The sequence below is a fragment of the Glycine max genome, chromosome 9 (assembly GCF_000004515.6).
Source record: "Glycine max cultivar Williams 82 chromosome 9, Glycine_max_v4.0, whole genome shotgun sequence".
Taxonomy (NCBI): Eukaryota; Viridiplantae; Streptophyta; class Magnoliopsida; order Fabales; family Fabaceae; genus Glycine; species Glycine max.
The window spans coordinates 47,057,268-47,072,012 of NC_038245.2; the positions used below are offsets into that span (position 1 = coordinate 47,057,268).

The 14,745-nt window shown below is 30.6% G+C and overlaps 3 protein-coding genes across 4 annotated transcripts; 1 reads left to right on the forward strand and 2 right to left on the reverse strand.

Moving 5' to 3' along the window:
* The first annotated feature begins 6,314 nt into the window (after window positions 1–6,314).
* Window positions 6,315–6,647, forward strand: LOC121172859 (transcription termination factor MTEF1, chloroplastic). Its single transcript, XM_041005508.1, has one exon. The coding sequence runs from the start codon at window positions 6,315–6,317 to the stop codon at window positions 6,645–6,647; it is 333 nt and encodes a 110-aa protein (XP_040861442.1).
* Window positions 6,648–7,600: 953 nt separating this feature from the next.
* Window positions 7,601–10,005, reverse strand: LOC100500533 (uncharacterized). 2 transcript variants are annotated; one of them, XM_006586576.4, is made up of 3 exons: window positions 9,866–9,988; window positions 8,764–9,094; window positions 7,601–7,975 (listed from the first exon to the last, which is right to left on the reverse strand). In XM_006586576.4, exons 2-3 carry the CDS (start codon window positions 9,090–9,092, stop codon window positions 7,966–7,968), a joined length of 339 nt encoding a protein of 112 aa, XP_006586639.1. In that variant the 5' UTR covers window positions 9,093–9,094; window positions 9,866–9,988; the 3' UTR covers window positions 7,601–7,965.
* Window positions 10,006–10,725: 720 nt separating this feature from the next.
* LOC100809249 (pentatricopeptide repeat-containing protein At1g71460, chloroplastic) lies at window positions 10,726–13,022 on the reverse strand. The gene has a single exon (XM_003534428.4). The coding sequence runs from the start codon at window positions 12,918–12,920 to the stop codon at window positions 10,872–10,874; it is 2,049 nt and encodes a 682-aa protein (XP_003534476.1). The 5' UTR covers window positions 12,921–13,022; the 3' UTR covers window positions 10,726–10,871.
* Between the last annotated feature and the right edge of the window lie 1,723 nt (window positions 13,023–14,745).

Here is a 14,745-nt window from a genome sequence, read left to right on the forward strand (position 1 = left end):
TGCTTAATATTACTCTTTGTAAAAAAAAAATGTTCTTATGTGTAGTATACACAAAGAGTGCACATTTGGCAATCTAGTTGCTTGGATTTCCATTAATTCCTTTTCTTTATGAATTTTGTTTATATATTAGAATAGTCCTTATATTCTTATTAATAAAATTCCATTCAGTAATAATAATTAAAAAAAAAGTGCGCATTCACAGCAAATTATTCATAAACTTTTTTAAAATAAACTCATAAAATCTAAACACGTGATGATTATTCATATATAAGCAAACTTAAATTAGCTTAAATTTATTTTCTTAATAAAATAAACAATTTTAATTAAATATTTAATGAGTCAAAACAAAATATTTTCATTTGCTTACATCCCTATTTATACCTTAAAACTTTGGGGTAAGAATTACTTTTGCAATTTTTTCTAATAAAAATGAAGGAAAAAAAAATCAACAACATTTTGTTGCACCTTGCCCCTATTCTGTCCTCTTTTGTTCAGTAAATCTTGTAATTTACTTGACTGAAATATTAAATTTATTAAACTTTCAATTACAGATCATACATAAATCCATCATGTATAGGAAATGTTTCGATCACCGACGACAGAACATAATATTAATTGACACAAAAGGCAGCGACAATCTACCCTTAACTTAAGTATATATTCTGCTAAACAGAATTGCTATAATGTAAGAAATCTTTGTAAATATGACATTATTAGTTAAATAAAATTTAAAACTGAACCCAAAAACTAAAGTAGAAAAACAAAAATATCACAATATATAACCAAAATAGATTCTGTTGATTTTTGGGTGAATCTAGGGTGTCTATCGCCTGATAGTCAATAACTTATTTTTAAAAAAATATGAAAATCTATTTAAACGATTAATTTCTCCCGATAAGAGTTTTTCATCGATGACACTACTATACAATAATCGGTGGCAGTAGAAGAAGAGCAAAACAACTAACCGCTTCTAACAAAAGAGTTGGCTATTGCATCTGCTAAACAATTTCAAGTATATCTGTATGTCAGTTGTAAATTGTTATTACTTGTATAAAGAATACAATAAAATTATAAATGATTTTAAAATAAATGAACAGATCGATTATTTTTAAAATTTGTATAGTATAATATTAAGTAATAAATAAAAAGTGAAAAGATATAATTTTTATTGGTAAAAAATCTTTATACTTTTATAATAAAATATGTAACAAATATAATATATAAAAAAAGGGAATTATTTTTTCTAATACAATTATGAAGAGGGATGAGTTAGAAAAATAACTGAATGAGATGTAATTAAAGTCTAAAGAAAAATTAGTGGTGAGGGCACATAAAAGAATCCATCGATGCCAAAATTGTCCCCGGAAGGCAAATTAGATTAAAAAAGGTGGAAATTAAAATAGAAAAACAGCCATTCGAAACATGTCAATTGTCAAATCCTATTGCAACGCATGTGTGCACTTAGAACAAATCTGAAGAAAAGACATGAGAAGCCTACAATTATAATTGGAAAAATAGGTTATGTTAATCACAAATTATCATCATCGTAAATTTATTAATTTTTATTATGCATACCTTAAAATTTATATTAATAATAATTTCTTATTAATCTATAATACAAATATTTTATAATTATACTGATAATGTATAATCATTATAAAATCAATTATGGTCATATTTTACAAAATTAGCTAAAAAAAACTAATTAAAAACTGAAAAATTAACTTTTTAAATTATAAATATTCAATAAAATTAATTTTTGAAATAATTGAAAAGTATAAAATAATTAAAAAATAATAAAATTATGATTTATCTAAAAAAGATAAACAAAAAAATTAATAAATATATTAAACATAAAAAAATATAAAAAGTTAAAGATGAGAAACTAACGTTTTTAAAAACGTTATTTCAATTAACATTTCAAAAAATATTAAAAATTACTCTAAAGTTATTAATAAAATTTATTTACCAAATAGTCAAATCAAATATATATATATATATATATATATATATATATATATATATATATATATATATATATATATATATATATATATATATATAACCTTACCCCACATCTTTTTCGCACTTCCTAGCTTAGGAAAATTTCTAAAATTCGTATTCCTCCTATTTAAATTAACAATGCAGAACGTATGTTTATTTTCTCCCTATTATTTTTTTTAAGAAAATAAAAATATTAAACTATGACAATTAACTTATCATACATGATGATAGATTGTTATTAAATAATTATGTAAAATTATTTTATATGTCAAGACATTAATATATATATATATATATATATATAGGAGAACATGATATATTTTTAGCTTTTTACAAAATTTTCTTTACTTTTATATTTAAAAATGCCAAGTATTTTTAGTTCATAACCAGACTTAAGCTACATTATTTTTGTTAATTAAATATAATTTTATAATGACTAAAAGAAATATCATATTTTCAAGAATGAAAATCTTAAACATAGGTAAAAGTTAGTGTGAAATTTATATAGAATATCTACAATACTATTTTTTTCCCTTTGTGATGTTGTGGATTAACATTAAGTTCCTCTTCCAATTAATGTAAACATGAAGCCTGCAAGATTAAATATCAGTACTCGGTTATTTCATGATATTAACTATCTTAATTCATACCCTCCGAATTGACAAATAGTTGATATGGATGGACATGATACATAATATATTTCGAAAAGTTACTTTTCCTCTCTCTAACAATAGAGGTGAGAGAAATATCAATCTTTTTGGTCTTACAAATTGGAAACAAACAAACTCTCCCAGAAGTTGATGAAGATACGTTTTAAAAAAGCGTTATCCACATAGTGGTCCCCCGTACATCTATGGTCTCACATTTATGCATTACTTGTTGCCTTCAACTTTCTCTCTATCTCTTTCAATCTCTCTATGTCTCCTCATGGATCTTTTATCACTGTTTAGTCTAATAACATCTATTTATTATCCAGAGGGTATGTATATATATGATAATATCTTCAAAAAAAATTGAGAAACACTGCCATTTTAGATTAGCTGGTAATAAAAAAAAATACAAACATGTGCAGCTATGTGTTTATTATTTTGCAACCTCTGTCTTTTCCTTCTTCATTACCCATTTGAGTTTTTTCTTACTTGCACTTTGGCAAATATATGTTCTCATTTATAGTTTCAGACACATGCATGTATATTGTTCGAATACATGTACAATGTGTTAGAAATTGTATATAGGTTTAGAAATTTATTTTAGTATTATTTGAAAAATATTATGCTGAAATTGATATTGGCTACATTATTTATGTATTTTATTAATATTATCTTCTATCTACTGAAAAATTCTACTCATATGTATCATGTGAATTATTGCTCTCTTTAATTACTATTTTATTTTTATTTTTAGTTAGTATCATGTATTTACCTTAGTTTTCTATTCAAGAATTATTTGTATATTATGTTTTGTATAGTTTGCAAAATAGTTTTCGAATTGTCCAAAATTGTGGGTGGTATGATATTGTAAATTCACATAAATATATAGGGTTAATTACACTTATTTCTTCCTTAGTTTTAGATTTTTATTTAATTTTTTTAATATTATCTTTTACTCAGATGTATTATGTGAAGACAATCCTACTGATATCTAACTTATATATTATCTAATTATATAATGTGACGTATCTTACATTGTCATATTAGAAAATCTAATTTAATTTTTTATTTTTTTTAATTAAAATTTAAGGATCTTTTTGTAAACCTAATATTTTTTAAAAGTGTAATGTTTTATTAAAAGTGTAATGTTTTAGTCCTAATTTTCTTAATTCAATCTCTAATTTTTTAATACCTCATTTTCTAATCCTGAAACTCGTAGCTTTCACTCTCTTCTTATTATGTGACCAGTATTGAATTAATCAAATATAATAAAATATTATCTAATCAATTGTAATTAAATATTATCTAATCAATTTAAAATTTATCTAAGCAAATAAAATGTTCTAAATTTAGCTAGAAGAATGAAAGCAACGAGTTTCATGATTAGAAAATTAGGGATTGAATTGGTATATTATTTTTGCATAGTTTGCAAATAGTTTTTGAATTATCCAAAATTGCGGGTGGTATGAGATTATAAATTCACATAAATATATAGGCTTAATTACGCCTATTTCTTCCTTTGTTTTAAATTACGTGCATTTTGCCTCTTAAGCATTTTTTTATGCATTTTGCTTTCTATTTTCAAAATTTTGTCAATTTTGTTCATCCGTTAGTTGATTATACATTGTCATCAATTGACTCTAATGTAGCAATGTTAACTGCTGTTAATTTGGTGCTTTGATGCTAATGTGGACAATCGACATGGTGCTCCAATGCTAACATAATAATACACATGGCACTATCATTGACCATTGGCAGTGACATTGATGTTCATAGTTATCATTCAACGTTTAGTTAAATTTATTTATCTCTATAAATAAATAATTTCAAAGTTAGTTTTATGTTTGATTATATAAATTACTCGAGGTCAAGTTCTATAAGCTTGACATTAAGAAAACATAAATATCTCGTATGCCTGAGTACAATATAAACAAAAGTATTAATTTTAGGCACACAAAAAAAATTACTTCGTAAATTTTAATTTCTCTTAAAAAATAGCATGATCTAATTTTTATGTTCACTATTTATTTTACTTTCACCATCAAAAAAATATTATTTTACTTTATTTCTTCTCTTTATTTTATTTCATTTTTTTGACAAGTAATTATCTATTAAGTAGTTAATAAACTTAAAAATACTTTAAAAATATATTTAATAAATTAAAATAATCAAGTTAAAAACGAGTAACAAGCTAAACTTAAACATTTTCGTTTTTATAATTTCGTTTATGTAAATTAATTGAACTTAAACATAATATTTTACAAGTGAAACTTGAATATTAAATACTCAACCTTGTTCAAATCATTTACGCCATAGTGATAGATGCAGTCACTCAAGTTTGAGGGTTCAGTCTGGTTTGTACGGATGGACAACCGTGATCCGTTGGCACAAAGAGGCCTACCTGGATAGTCAACGATGGTTAAGGGCTTCATTTCTCTCAATAATGCTTCTTTATTGATAAAAAGAGAAAAAGGAAATATTTTTTCATTTTTTAATTTATATTCAATTTTTGTCTTTCTTTTATCATTTTCTCACCATTTAGAAAATAAAAAAATACCACTGAACACGTAGATTAATTGGTGCTAGATTGTTTAAATTTAATTTGTAGTTTTGATCCAATAATGATTCTATTTGATTTGTGCCTAAATGTCTCTCATAGACTATATGTGTGATATATTACCCAAGAGAAAAATCAAAGAATAGGTGTCAAGTGACACTAAATAAATAAAATAAAAATGCTTGTCAATTTAAGGTAATCAAACATTCTAAAATTTGGCCAAACAGACTAGAACAACAAAATATACCCTAGGAAGAAAATAGGAATGGAAAGAATAAAGTATACCGACAAGCTCACAAAACTCATGATTTCTAAATATGAAGTTCAAAAGTGTAATAAATAATACTCCAAAAGCAGGGTTGCGAATTGAACTTTTGAAGCAATTTGAGTGAATGAAATAAAGAGGTGGAGATCATGATGAGGATGCAAAGCAGTGTATATATGAGCTGAATTCCATGCAGCAATTATGGCTCTTGGATCAATTCCAAAATCTAATGATGGTAGAGTGAAGCATCAGATGTACGATGGGTCCCATTGTCTCGAACCTTTTGTACCCTTCACTTTATAAGTTTCTTTCGTTCTCACATCTCATTTATTTCACCTCCCCTCGGTGGGTTAGGTTTGCAATGGAGATGGAATGGAATGTCTTTCAACGGGTGAAACTTGGTAATCTTTACCAAACTTTGCTTTGTCTGTCGATCGTCACTTAATTGTAGTAGGAGTATTATTTTAATCAATATGCGGGTATATAGTTTTTTTATCCCCAAGACTTGAAGACTAATTTTAGTTTCCAAAGTCCATATATAAATGTCTTAAGGCTTTTCATCCTTGGACTTCTTATACTATTCCATGGGCTGCTAAACACCCTTATTTCTGTACCAACATTTAATAAATAAATAGAAGGACATGAAAATATCATATTTTATTAAATGTTCATAAAAAAAATATTTTACACTAAAACTATATAAATGAAATTTGTGTTTTTATTATTAAAGTAATTTATACTAATTTTGATAAATATTTTTGAAGTGTTGTTAGACGTTAAATTTTTTGTTTAGGTTGGGATCCAGGGGCTGAAGCTGCCCACGACCAGGAACGCGCACATGCTGAACACGCGCGTGGACAAGCTGCATACGAAAGTTCTGTTCATGCAAGAGTTGGGGTTTTTGTACGAGAAAGCACTCAGAGCTTGTGCTAGGTTACCCGCAATTTTCGGATATGACGTGGAGAACAATCTGTGGCCCAAGTTTGTGTATCTTGTGAAGGAAATGGAGAGAGATTTGGAGGAGCTGAATAGGTTTCCTCAATACTTTGGGTTCAGTTTGAAGGAGAGGATTGTGCCAAGGCACTTGCATTTGAAGGAGAGGGGTGTTAGGATTCCCTTAAACAGAATGTTGATGTGGGGTAATGAAAAGTTCTACGCCAAGTGGAAGTAATAGTCAAGTGGGTATATTTGCTCACACATAAAACCATACAACAACACATTTTTAGTTTGTGTACCTGTACAAGGTTTAATTGATCTTTTAGTGTGTATATGTTGTCTCACCTTAAATTGTAGTCACTGTGTATACAGATGTTTTAGTCATGAGCAATTTTTTTTTTATTTTATATATTTCAGTCTCTGTTATTAGTTTTTTATGTCACAAAATGATGTATAAAAATTACAAATACAATAAATATTCGTATGAGAACTACAACATTAAATTTTTAGGTATAGAAATCTAAATGCAAAGTGTGAACAAGTATAATTTAGGGTTAAATGATTAATTGATTTTTACAGTACCAACACCTCTTAAAATATGAGAAGCTAACATATTAACAAGAGGATCTGTTGAGATATACTTTTATCAACATACTGTTTAACATATTTTTATATTTTTATCATAATGTGCGTAAATAGAAATGCTCAACATATGTGGTAATAAGATGCAATCCTCATTAGTTGCACAAGACTATTATAGCTGCATTTGCGTAAATAAATAAGGGGCAGTAAGGCGCATAATTGACAACACACCTTCATGACTTCAATCAACCCACATTACACCCAGCTGCGAACATATAATCTAGGGTCATGCACTACCAAAGGCACCATACTATAAGAAACTATAACATATTTTCTATAAATTAAACTAATACAGGAGTGATACACCATTATAATACATTAACGAGACATTTAATTCATATGACATCAAACTCCCAATTTGAGGAGCAACAATAATATAACAATTTTTATTAGCTCAACTTACCAAAAAGAAAGTGACTAGACGGGGAAAAAACCTTCAGTAAAAATCTAACCCAAGTCTTCAGCTCTTGCTAGAGATCTATCTTTTACTCTTCTTGAAATGAAAAATATTTATAGGCTATTTCAACAAGTGATATGGGACTAGAATTCATTAAATACGTCAATTCTATTCTGTAAGGACCATATTAAACAAATTATCCCAGTAAAAAGAAATAACAGGATCATCCTGCATCCAACTGCTGCTTGAAAACTGCTTCCATCACAACTAAAGAACATTCAACATCTTGACTCAGATTCAAGACTTGACCAAACCATAGTCATACTTATCATAAAATGTATACTTTATTCATAGTATAGATTGCAAATGCATCTGAAACACAAAATCACAGCTACCAAAGTACATACAACCTGATTCGAGCATTGGAAAGAATGTGTCAACTGCAGTGGCCACATGCAAATTATAAAATAACTGCAACTTATGTCGGCCCTTTTTTGTGTGAAATGCAACTTTCTCATAGACCCCTGCCACATTGCAATAGAATATGCAAAAAGTCAGAACAAATAGAAGCAACATACAATCTTATAAAATGTGAACATCACAGACCAAAGGGGGTAAGCGTTTAAGCAAAGGGAATAAGTGGAATAGAATCCCCTGGCTAGGATGATATAATAAGCCTTTGATTCAATTCAAACTTTAGTTTTTACTAATTCTCACAATTAAGCATCCAAAGCATAAAAACCGGCAAATCTCCATAAAAGTGGAACAAGATAGACCATTACTTCCAAACTTGAAATTAACAAGTGAACAGATCCCAAGTTAATATCTTCAAGGTTAAAGATTGCAGGCTAAATTGATATCTTGGCGCATAATTATTTCACTTCAGCAATAAAACCACATACCAGTATGTTCACAGTGTCGGCTAGATAGAGAAAATAAGCCCACAAGAAATACGGTAAAATTCATCTTATTTTGAGTTTTTTTTTATGAAAAGATAAAGTGATTATATAGTAAAATAAGGCTCTAAATAATCTTTATTTTTTTGCAAGGCTTATGTGTGTGTGTGTGTGTGTGTGTGTGGTGTGTCCTAGTGTCCCATATTTGGGACATTAGCCATGCTGGAGTGTCTGTGTCAAAATCTATGCTTCGTAGCTTAAATAATTCATGCTATTGCAGGATATTCTTGGGAATTTAGCTCACATCATGTATTTAAAGTATTACTTGGATAAAAAAATGTGATGTAGAATCAAGGTGCATATTTTTCTAATGTTCTAAAGGAGAAAATTTGGTCTTTTACATGAGTGCTAAATACCTGACTTTCTTGATCATAATGGCCTTAAGTTTCCTAGCAAGATCTTCAGATCGAATCTTCCGCTCCAAGTTCTTTTGGGCTAAAACACGCTTCTCAGAGTTTTTGATATGGAATCTTTGCTCTTGCTTTATCATCCTCTCAATCCCACTTGATTGCATCTTACGCTGCATCAATCCCAATGCTGCTTCCAAGTTCCCACCTATGACCTTCACTCTTATGCCTCTGCATTGCTGAAGCTTCTGCATTTGATGATGGCCATTATTGAAGGGTTCAGGCGTGAAACCTGAATGTCTGAATAATCTTGATAAACGCCTTGCAACTGAGTTCATATCTAGGGGAGATGAATGTGCTTACTACTATTCCTTTTATGAGCACTAGTAAAAAGCAAAAGAGAGAGAGAGAAAAAAAAATCTAGTTATATTGCTCTTGAAATAGTATCATGCATAAAAATGGAGGGTCAATCATAGTTTTATGTTTTATAAATTTATTGGAACTTTCATATGAATTAGTTTTGGGGGATTTGGTAAGTTGTTTAGGTAATATTAGGGTAGATTTAGAACTGGAGTATTATTCGGATATTATATAGATTCAAAAGAACCTAGACAATGGCTTACTTCTCAATCAAATATGCTTATCAAAGGGTCTGCTATCTGTTAAACAAAATAGAACATATATATTTCACAATTTTCCTTATTGAATATTATTTCAGGTATTGTAACTTTTTCCTGGTACACAACAGAGTTTTCACCTAGTGATTCGATATGACTATAACCTATACCCCCTCCCCCCTTTTTCAAGAAAATGTAGATGAAAATAGAAAAAACTCCAGGCTAAAACCTAGAGTTTCAGTATAGCAATTTACAAAAATCAAAACTATCATGATCATGCTAAAACGGATTGCTCCAACTCAAACATCTGCTTAAACCAGAATTTACTAATCAAACCAGAACCACTAATTTTGTAGTTTTCATACCAAGCAGTTCTTGGCTCGAAACTGAATTACAGATCAATAGTCTCATTGCAGTGAATGATATTCACTCTAACATTTTAGAAAGGAAAGAAAGGAACTGAAGAGCGAAACTGAAAAGGTCGAAGAATTTACCTCGGCTCGCGTCGTCGGAGGAAGTCGCGTCGCGTTGCGGCAGATAGGGCTTCAAAGTCGAAACAGAGAAACGACGGCGTATAGGAATAAGGGTCACCTTATGAAACCTGAAGACTGATGATGAGTAAGGAGTCCGTTTCAAGTAGGGGTGAATATATTTTTACTATTTAACATATAATATTTTTCGTTTTAGTTTTTATTAAAAAAATAATTTATGTTTACTATTAAAAAAATTATATAATTTTAATGAGAAATGAAAATCACATCAATTTTATTAAATATAAGGGTTAATTTTTTTTTTAAAAAAAGAATATATAAATTGTATTTTGTTTGCATCAAGAATATCATTTCACTTACAATAGGATAGTATTAATAAAATAAAATAAAATAAACTTATGATAGAAGAGTAATTTGTTCAAGATTAAATATTAGCAAAATTGATATTATTTCTTTACAAAATTATATTTATACATATAATCAAGAATCAAATTCCTATTAACATGTTTAATGAATCTTATTATTTATCAATTGTGTTGTAATTTGTTCGTAAAAAAACATATAAAATTAAAACCAATTTAATCATTGGTTTGGTTTTTCATTAATTCCTTTTAACTAATCGATATTCTTACTCATGATTAAGACATTAGTGTAAAATTAAACTTGAATGTAAGACAGTTTTCCAATTGTAGTAGGAAAAAGACTTAAATCAATCTACTTTAAGCTTTCATGTTAAATTTTAAATTACACAAGGCTTTGCTAAACTGTTCTTGACATTTTAATTTTAATAAACTACAGCTTAAAACTGGGATGCAATATTCACGGTACTGGTAATATTTTCCTCCATTTAAGATTGCATCTCATTAACTAAAATAACTAGTGTATAGTATGGAACATAATTACAAATACATGACAATCTACAAATTCTGAGCCAAAAGTTACAAGTCTGTATTCCGGATTGTGCAGCATTCTATAAATCTTTTAGAAGGAGAAGGTTTTGTTGTCTCTTCTACAAGAAAGAACTCATTTGTTCAAATCTCTGAGCTTTCTCTAGTTGACCATTGTGTGTAAGTAATCGCACCATAATAGCGAAGTGTTCCTTAGATGCTTCAATTTTATATCTAGGCATTGAATTGAAGATTCTACAAGCATCATCAACAAATCCAGCTTTGTCACATATAGATAGAATGGCTTCAAAGGTAAAGTGGTTTGGAGAATATCTCATTTGATCAAAAAGGTTAACTGCATCTTGATACAATTCATTATATCCATAGGCCCTAATAAGAGCAGTCCATGTCATAGAACCTTTAACTGGAACTGCATTAAACACCAAATTGGCCTTATTAATATCTCCAAAGAAACCATACATATTGATAAGTTCTGCAGAAACAAAATGGACTGATGTAAAGTCCCTTTTCAATATCTGCCCATGAATCTCCTTCCCAAGCTTCACAAGTTTTCGTTCACCACAAACACTCAACATCCTTCCAATAGCAACAGAGTCTGGCCTGTGCTTTGACAATTGCATTGACCTAATCACACCAAGTGCTTCACACAGATACCCATTTTCAATATACGAATCAATCATGGCGGTCCATGAAATCACATTCCTTTGTTCCATATTATCAAATAACCTTCTAGAATACTCAACAACACCACACTTGGAGTACATCGTCATCAATGAAGAAGCTACAGACACATTAGGCAGAAACCAATGTTTCAAAGCATACGCATGAATCTGCTTCCCTTGTTCCAAAGCCCTCAACTGTGCACAAACCGGAAGAACAGTGGCAAGTGTCACCACATCAGGCCTGAACCCTTCTTGCTGCATCCAAATCGTGGACCTCAGCGCCTGCTCTAGTTTCCCATTCGCAGCATACCCCGACATCAGAGCAGTCCAACAAACCACATTCCTCTCCTTTGAACCATAAAAAACCCGTCTCGCCGAAATCATATCCCCACACTTGCAATACATATCAATCAAAGAAGACTGAACGGGCACCAGCTTAGAGTACGATTTAGTTTTCACAACATAAGCATGAAACTCCTGACCCAACCTCCTCGCACAAACCTCCCCGATCACAGGAATAACAATCGTCATCACAACCGAATTTGGCTTCACTCCCTCCTCCACCATCCACCTCACATACTCCAACACCTCCCTCTGCAACCTATTGTGCGCAAACCCAGCAAGCATCGCCCCCCACACAACAACATCCCTCTCGGGAATTTCCTCAAACACCCGGCACGCGAGCCTAACCTTCCCACACTTGAAGTACATATCAATCAAACTGGTCCTAAGAATGTAGTTATCCACCAATCCATTTTTAATCAAAAGTCCATGAGTCTTCAATCCTTGCGAAAATGCTCTCGCGCCAGCGAAACTCTTAATCACATTAGAGAAACTATACACATTCAACTCAACCCCCAATGCCCTCATCTCAGTATAAGTCTTGAGCACATCAATGTACTGTCTCTTCCCAGAAACCACAGTCCCTCTGAGCAAAGCGTTCCACGGGTACACGCTCTCGCAGGGCAATCCATCAAACAGCTTCTGCGCATCTTCCAACGACCCACATGCGGTGTACATGTGAACAAGCTTTGTCCGCAAGAAAGAGTTGTTTTCGAGTCCATTGATTCTGATGTGGGTGTGAACTTCCCTTCCTTGTGGCAGTGACTTGGCACGAATGCACGCGGCGACGACAGAAGAGAAAGTGGTGGCGTCGACGGGGATGCCGCGCTGGTCAACGTAGTCCAAGATGGTGAGAGCCTCCTTGAGCTTGTTCTGGCGAGCGAAGCGTTTGATGTCTTTGAAGATGAAGATTGGGTTTTTGTTGTGGAGGGGTAGGGAGCTCGGAAACGCGTCTTTTTCGGTGAAGGGTTTTGGCTTTTTGGTTCTGTGCTTTCTGGGGGTGGTGAATCTGGGAGGTTTTGTGTGGTGGGTTTTGGAGGGTGGTGGTGGGGATCGTGGGGAGGGTCTAAAGCTGAAAGCTTGGAAAATGTGGGTTTTGGGGTTTGGAGGGAAACATAGTGAGAGAGATGAAACAGAGTTTTCCATGGCTAACTAACAAAGGGAATGGATATTTTGTTACGATGTGAGGCATGTTTTTGGAGCAGAACAGAACTTGCAGATAACCAGCATAACATGTAAAATGTACACCATAGATTAATTTTTTTTTTTACGAAATAAATTATATATATGAATCATTTTTGTAATAATGGACGCTGGAGATTATAGACACGACACTCAAAGGTGATCTCAGTATCTAACTGATATGTTTTTATTTATTTTTAAAATATTTTATGAGGTAAGTTTTAAAATAAAATAAATATATTTAATATTTTGATAATATAAAAAATAATAATATTTTCTTTCTTTAATGAATAAAAAGGAAAATGTTAAGAAATTGAAAGTATTGATGGTAATTATAGTAAATTTCGATTGTAATCGTTAGAAAATAGTAGGAATTTGCGTAGAAATTGTGATCGATCGGATTACTTTGCAAAACAACACACTGGTTTTATGCTACAATTCTTGGGACAGTCAAATTAAATTGTGATCGAACTCTGCATGATGTTTTGTATATTCCATCCTTTCATGTTAATCTCTCATCAGTTGAGGCATTATTTAAACTCTAAAGACTCTAGTTACGCAATTTCATCGATTCCTTTTCCATGTATATGACAATGGTCTCTTGAAGATAATTGGTAAAGGTAATTGGTTCAAGGACTCAATTCTTTGTTCATGTTTTCAATTTATGTTTCATACAATACGTCTAATACTTGGCTTGCTAGGCTAGCACATTTTCATTAAGCAGTAAATTTTAGTAACATGTTTCTCCACATAATTCTCCCATATTGTGATATTTCTTTTGGAAAATCGTGATATTTCTCCTTTGAAAAGCAAAGGAGACACGGGTTATAGTTTCATCATATTTTTTTATATTATGAGAAATTATGAACAAATACAGTCTATATGACTAATTGTGGCCGAAATCATGGTAACATGTCATTTTTGAAAACCTTAGGAACTATGTATCATTCATTTCTAATAAGCATATTTTTGTTTTTTCATTTGACTTGATAAACTGTCGGACTTGGGTTCCAATCCTATATCACAAGCCAACTGAAGGCAAAAGGTATTTTTTTAACTACAGTGAATGATCACACTTGATTCACCTAGGTTTCTTCTAAAACATGAGAAAATTTTAACAACCAATTTTCTAACACACTCATTTAAACACACCTTTTATAATTGACTTAAATTTATTGGAATTCACATATTTTTGTGAAAACTCAATTCTAGTCCTTAAATAATTCTGTTGATGCAAAAGAGCTATTAACTGAATCTTAGCGGTCAAAGGCGTCCTGCATCAGCTTGGTTGAGTGTAAAACTCTGTAAACTGTGTTGAAAGGAGATACTAACACTATTTAGCATTTACTCGATGTGGACAGAAGAACACTTAAAATTGCCATTATGTTTGGGGACAAAAGAACAACTCCACTATTGCTTAAATTCCTTCAATCAACATTAGGGATTATGAGATATTTACAACTTACCAATAAAATATACTTTAGAAGTGTACTATGAACTATAAATTAAATACAAATTTGAGTTTTTTCATAATTAAAAAATAGTAATGTTCTTTCTGTCAAATGTGAGATAGGTGGAAGCAAGAAACAGATAGGAAGGAGAGAAAAAAAAGAGAGATCTGTAATGTGCAGAAAAATTAAAGAGATCAGAAGTAAAGAAAATGAATAACTTATAAAAAGTGAGTTGTGAAAAAAAAAATCAAAATCCAACTAAACATTTCAAATGCTTGTATATTTTTATAATCATTAAAAATATTTTTCTACTAACGACTAAACAATTTTTATAAATA

Coding starts and splice junctions, on each gene's coding strand:
- LOC100500533 (XM_006586576.4), bottom strand. CDS start 9,092: ATGAACTCAGTTGCAAGGCGTTTATCAAGATTATTCAGACATTCAGGT.
- LOC121172859 (XM_041005508.1), top strand. CDS start 6,315: ATGCTGAACACGCGCGTGGACAAGCTGCATACGAAAGTTCTGTTCATG.
- LOC100809249 (XM_003534428.4), bottom strand. CDS start 12,920: ATGGAAAACTCTGTTTCATCTCTCTCACTATGTTTCCCTCCAAACCCC.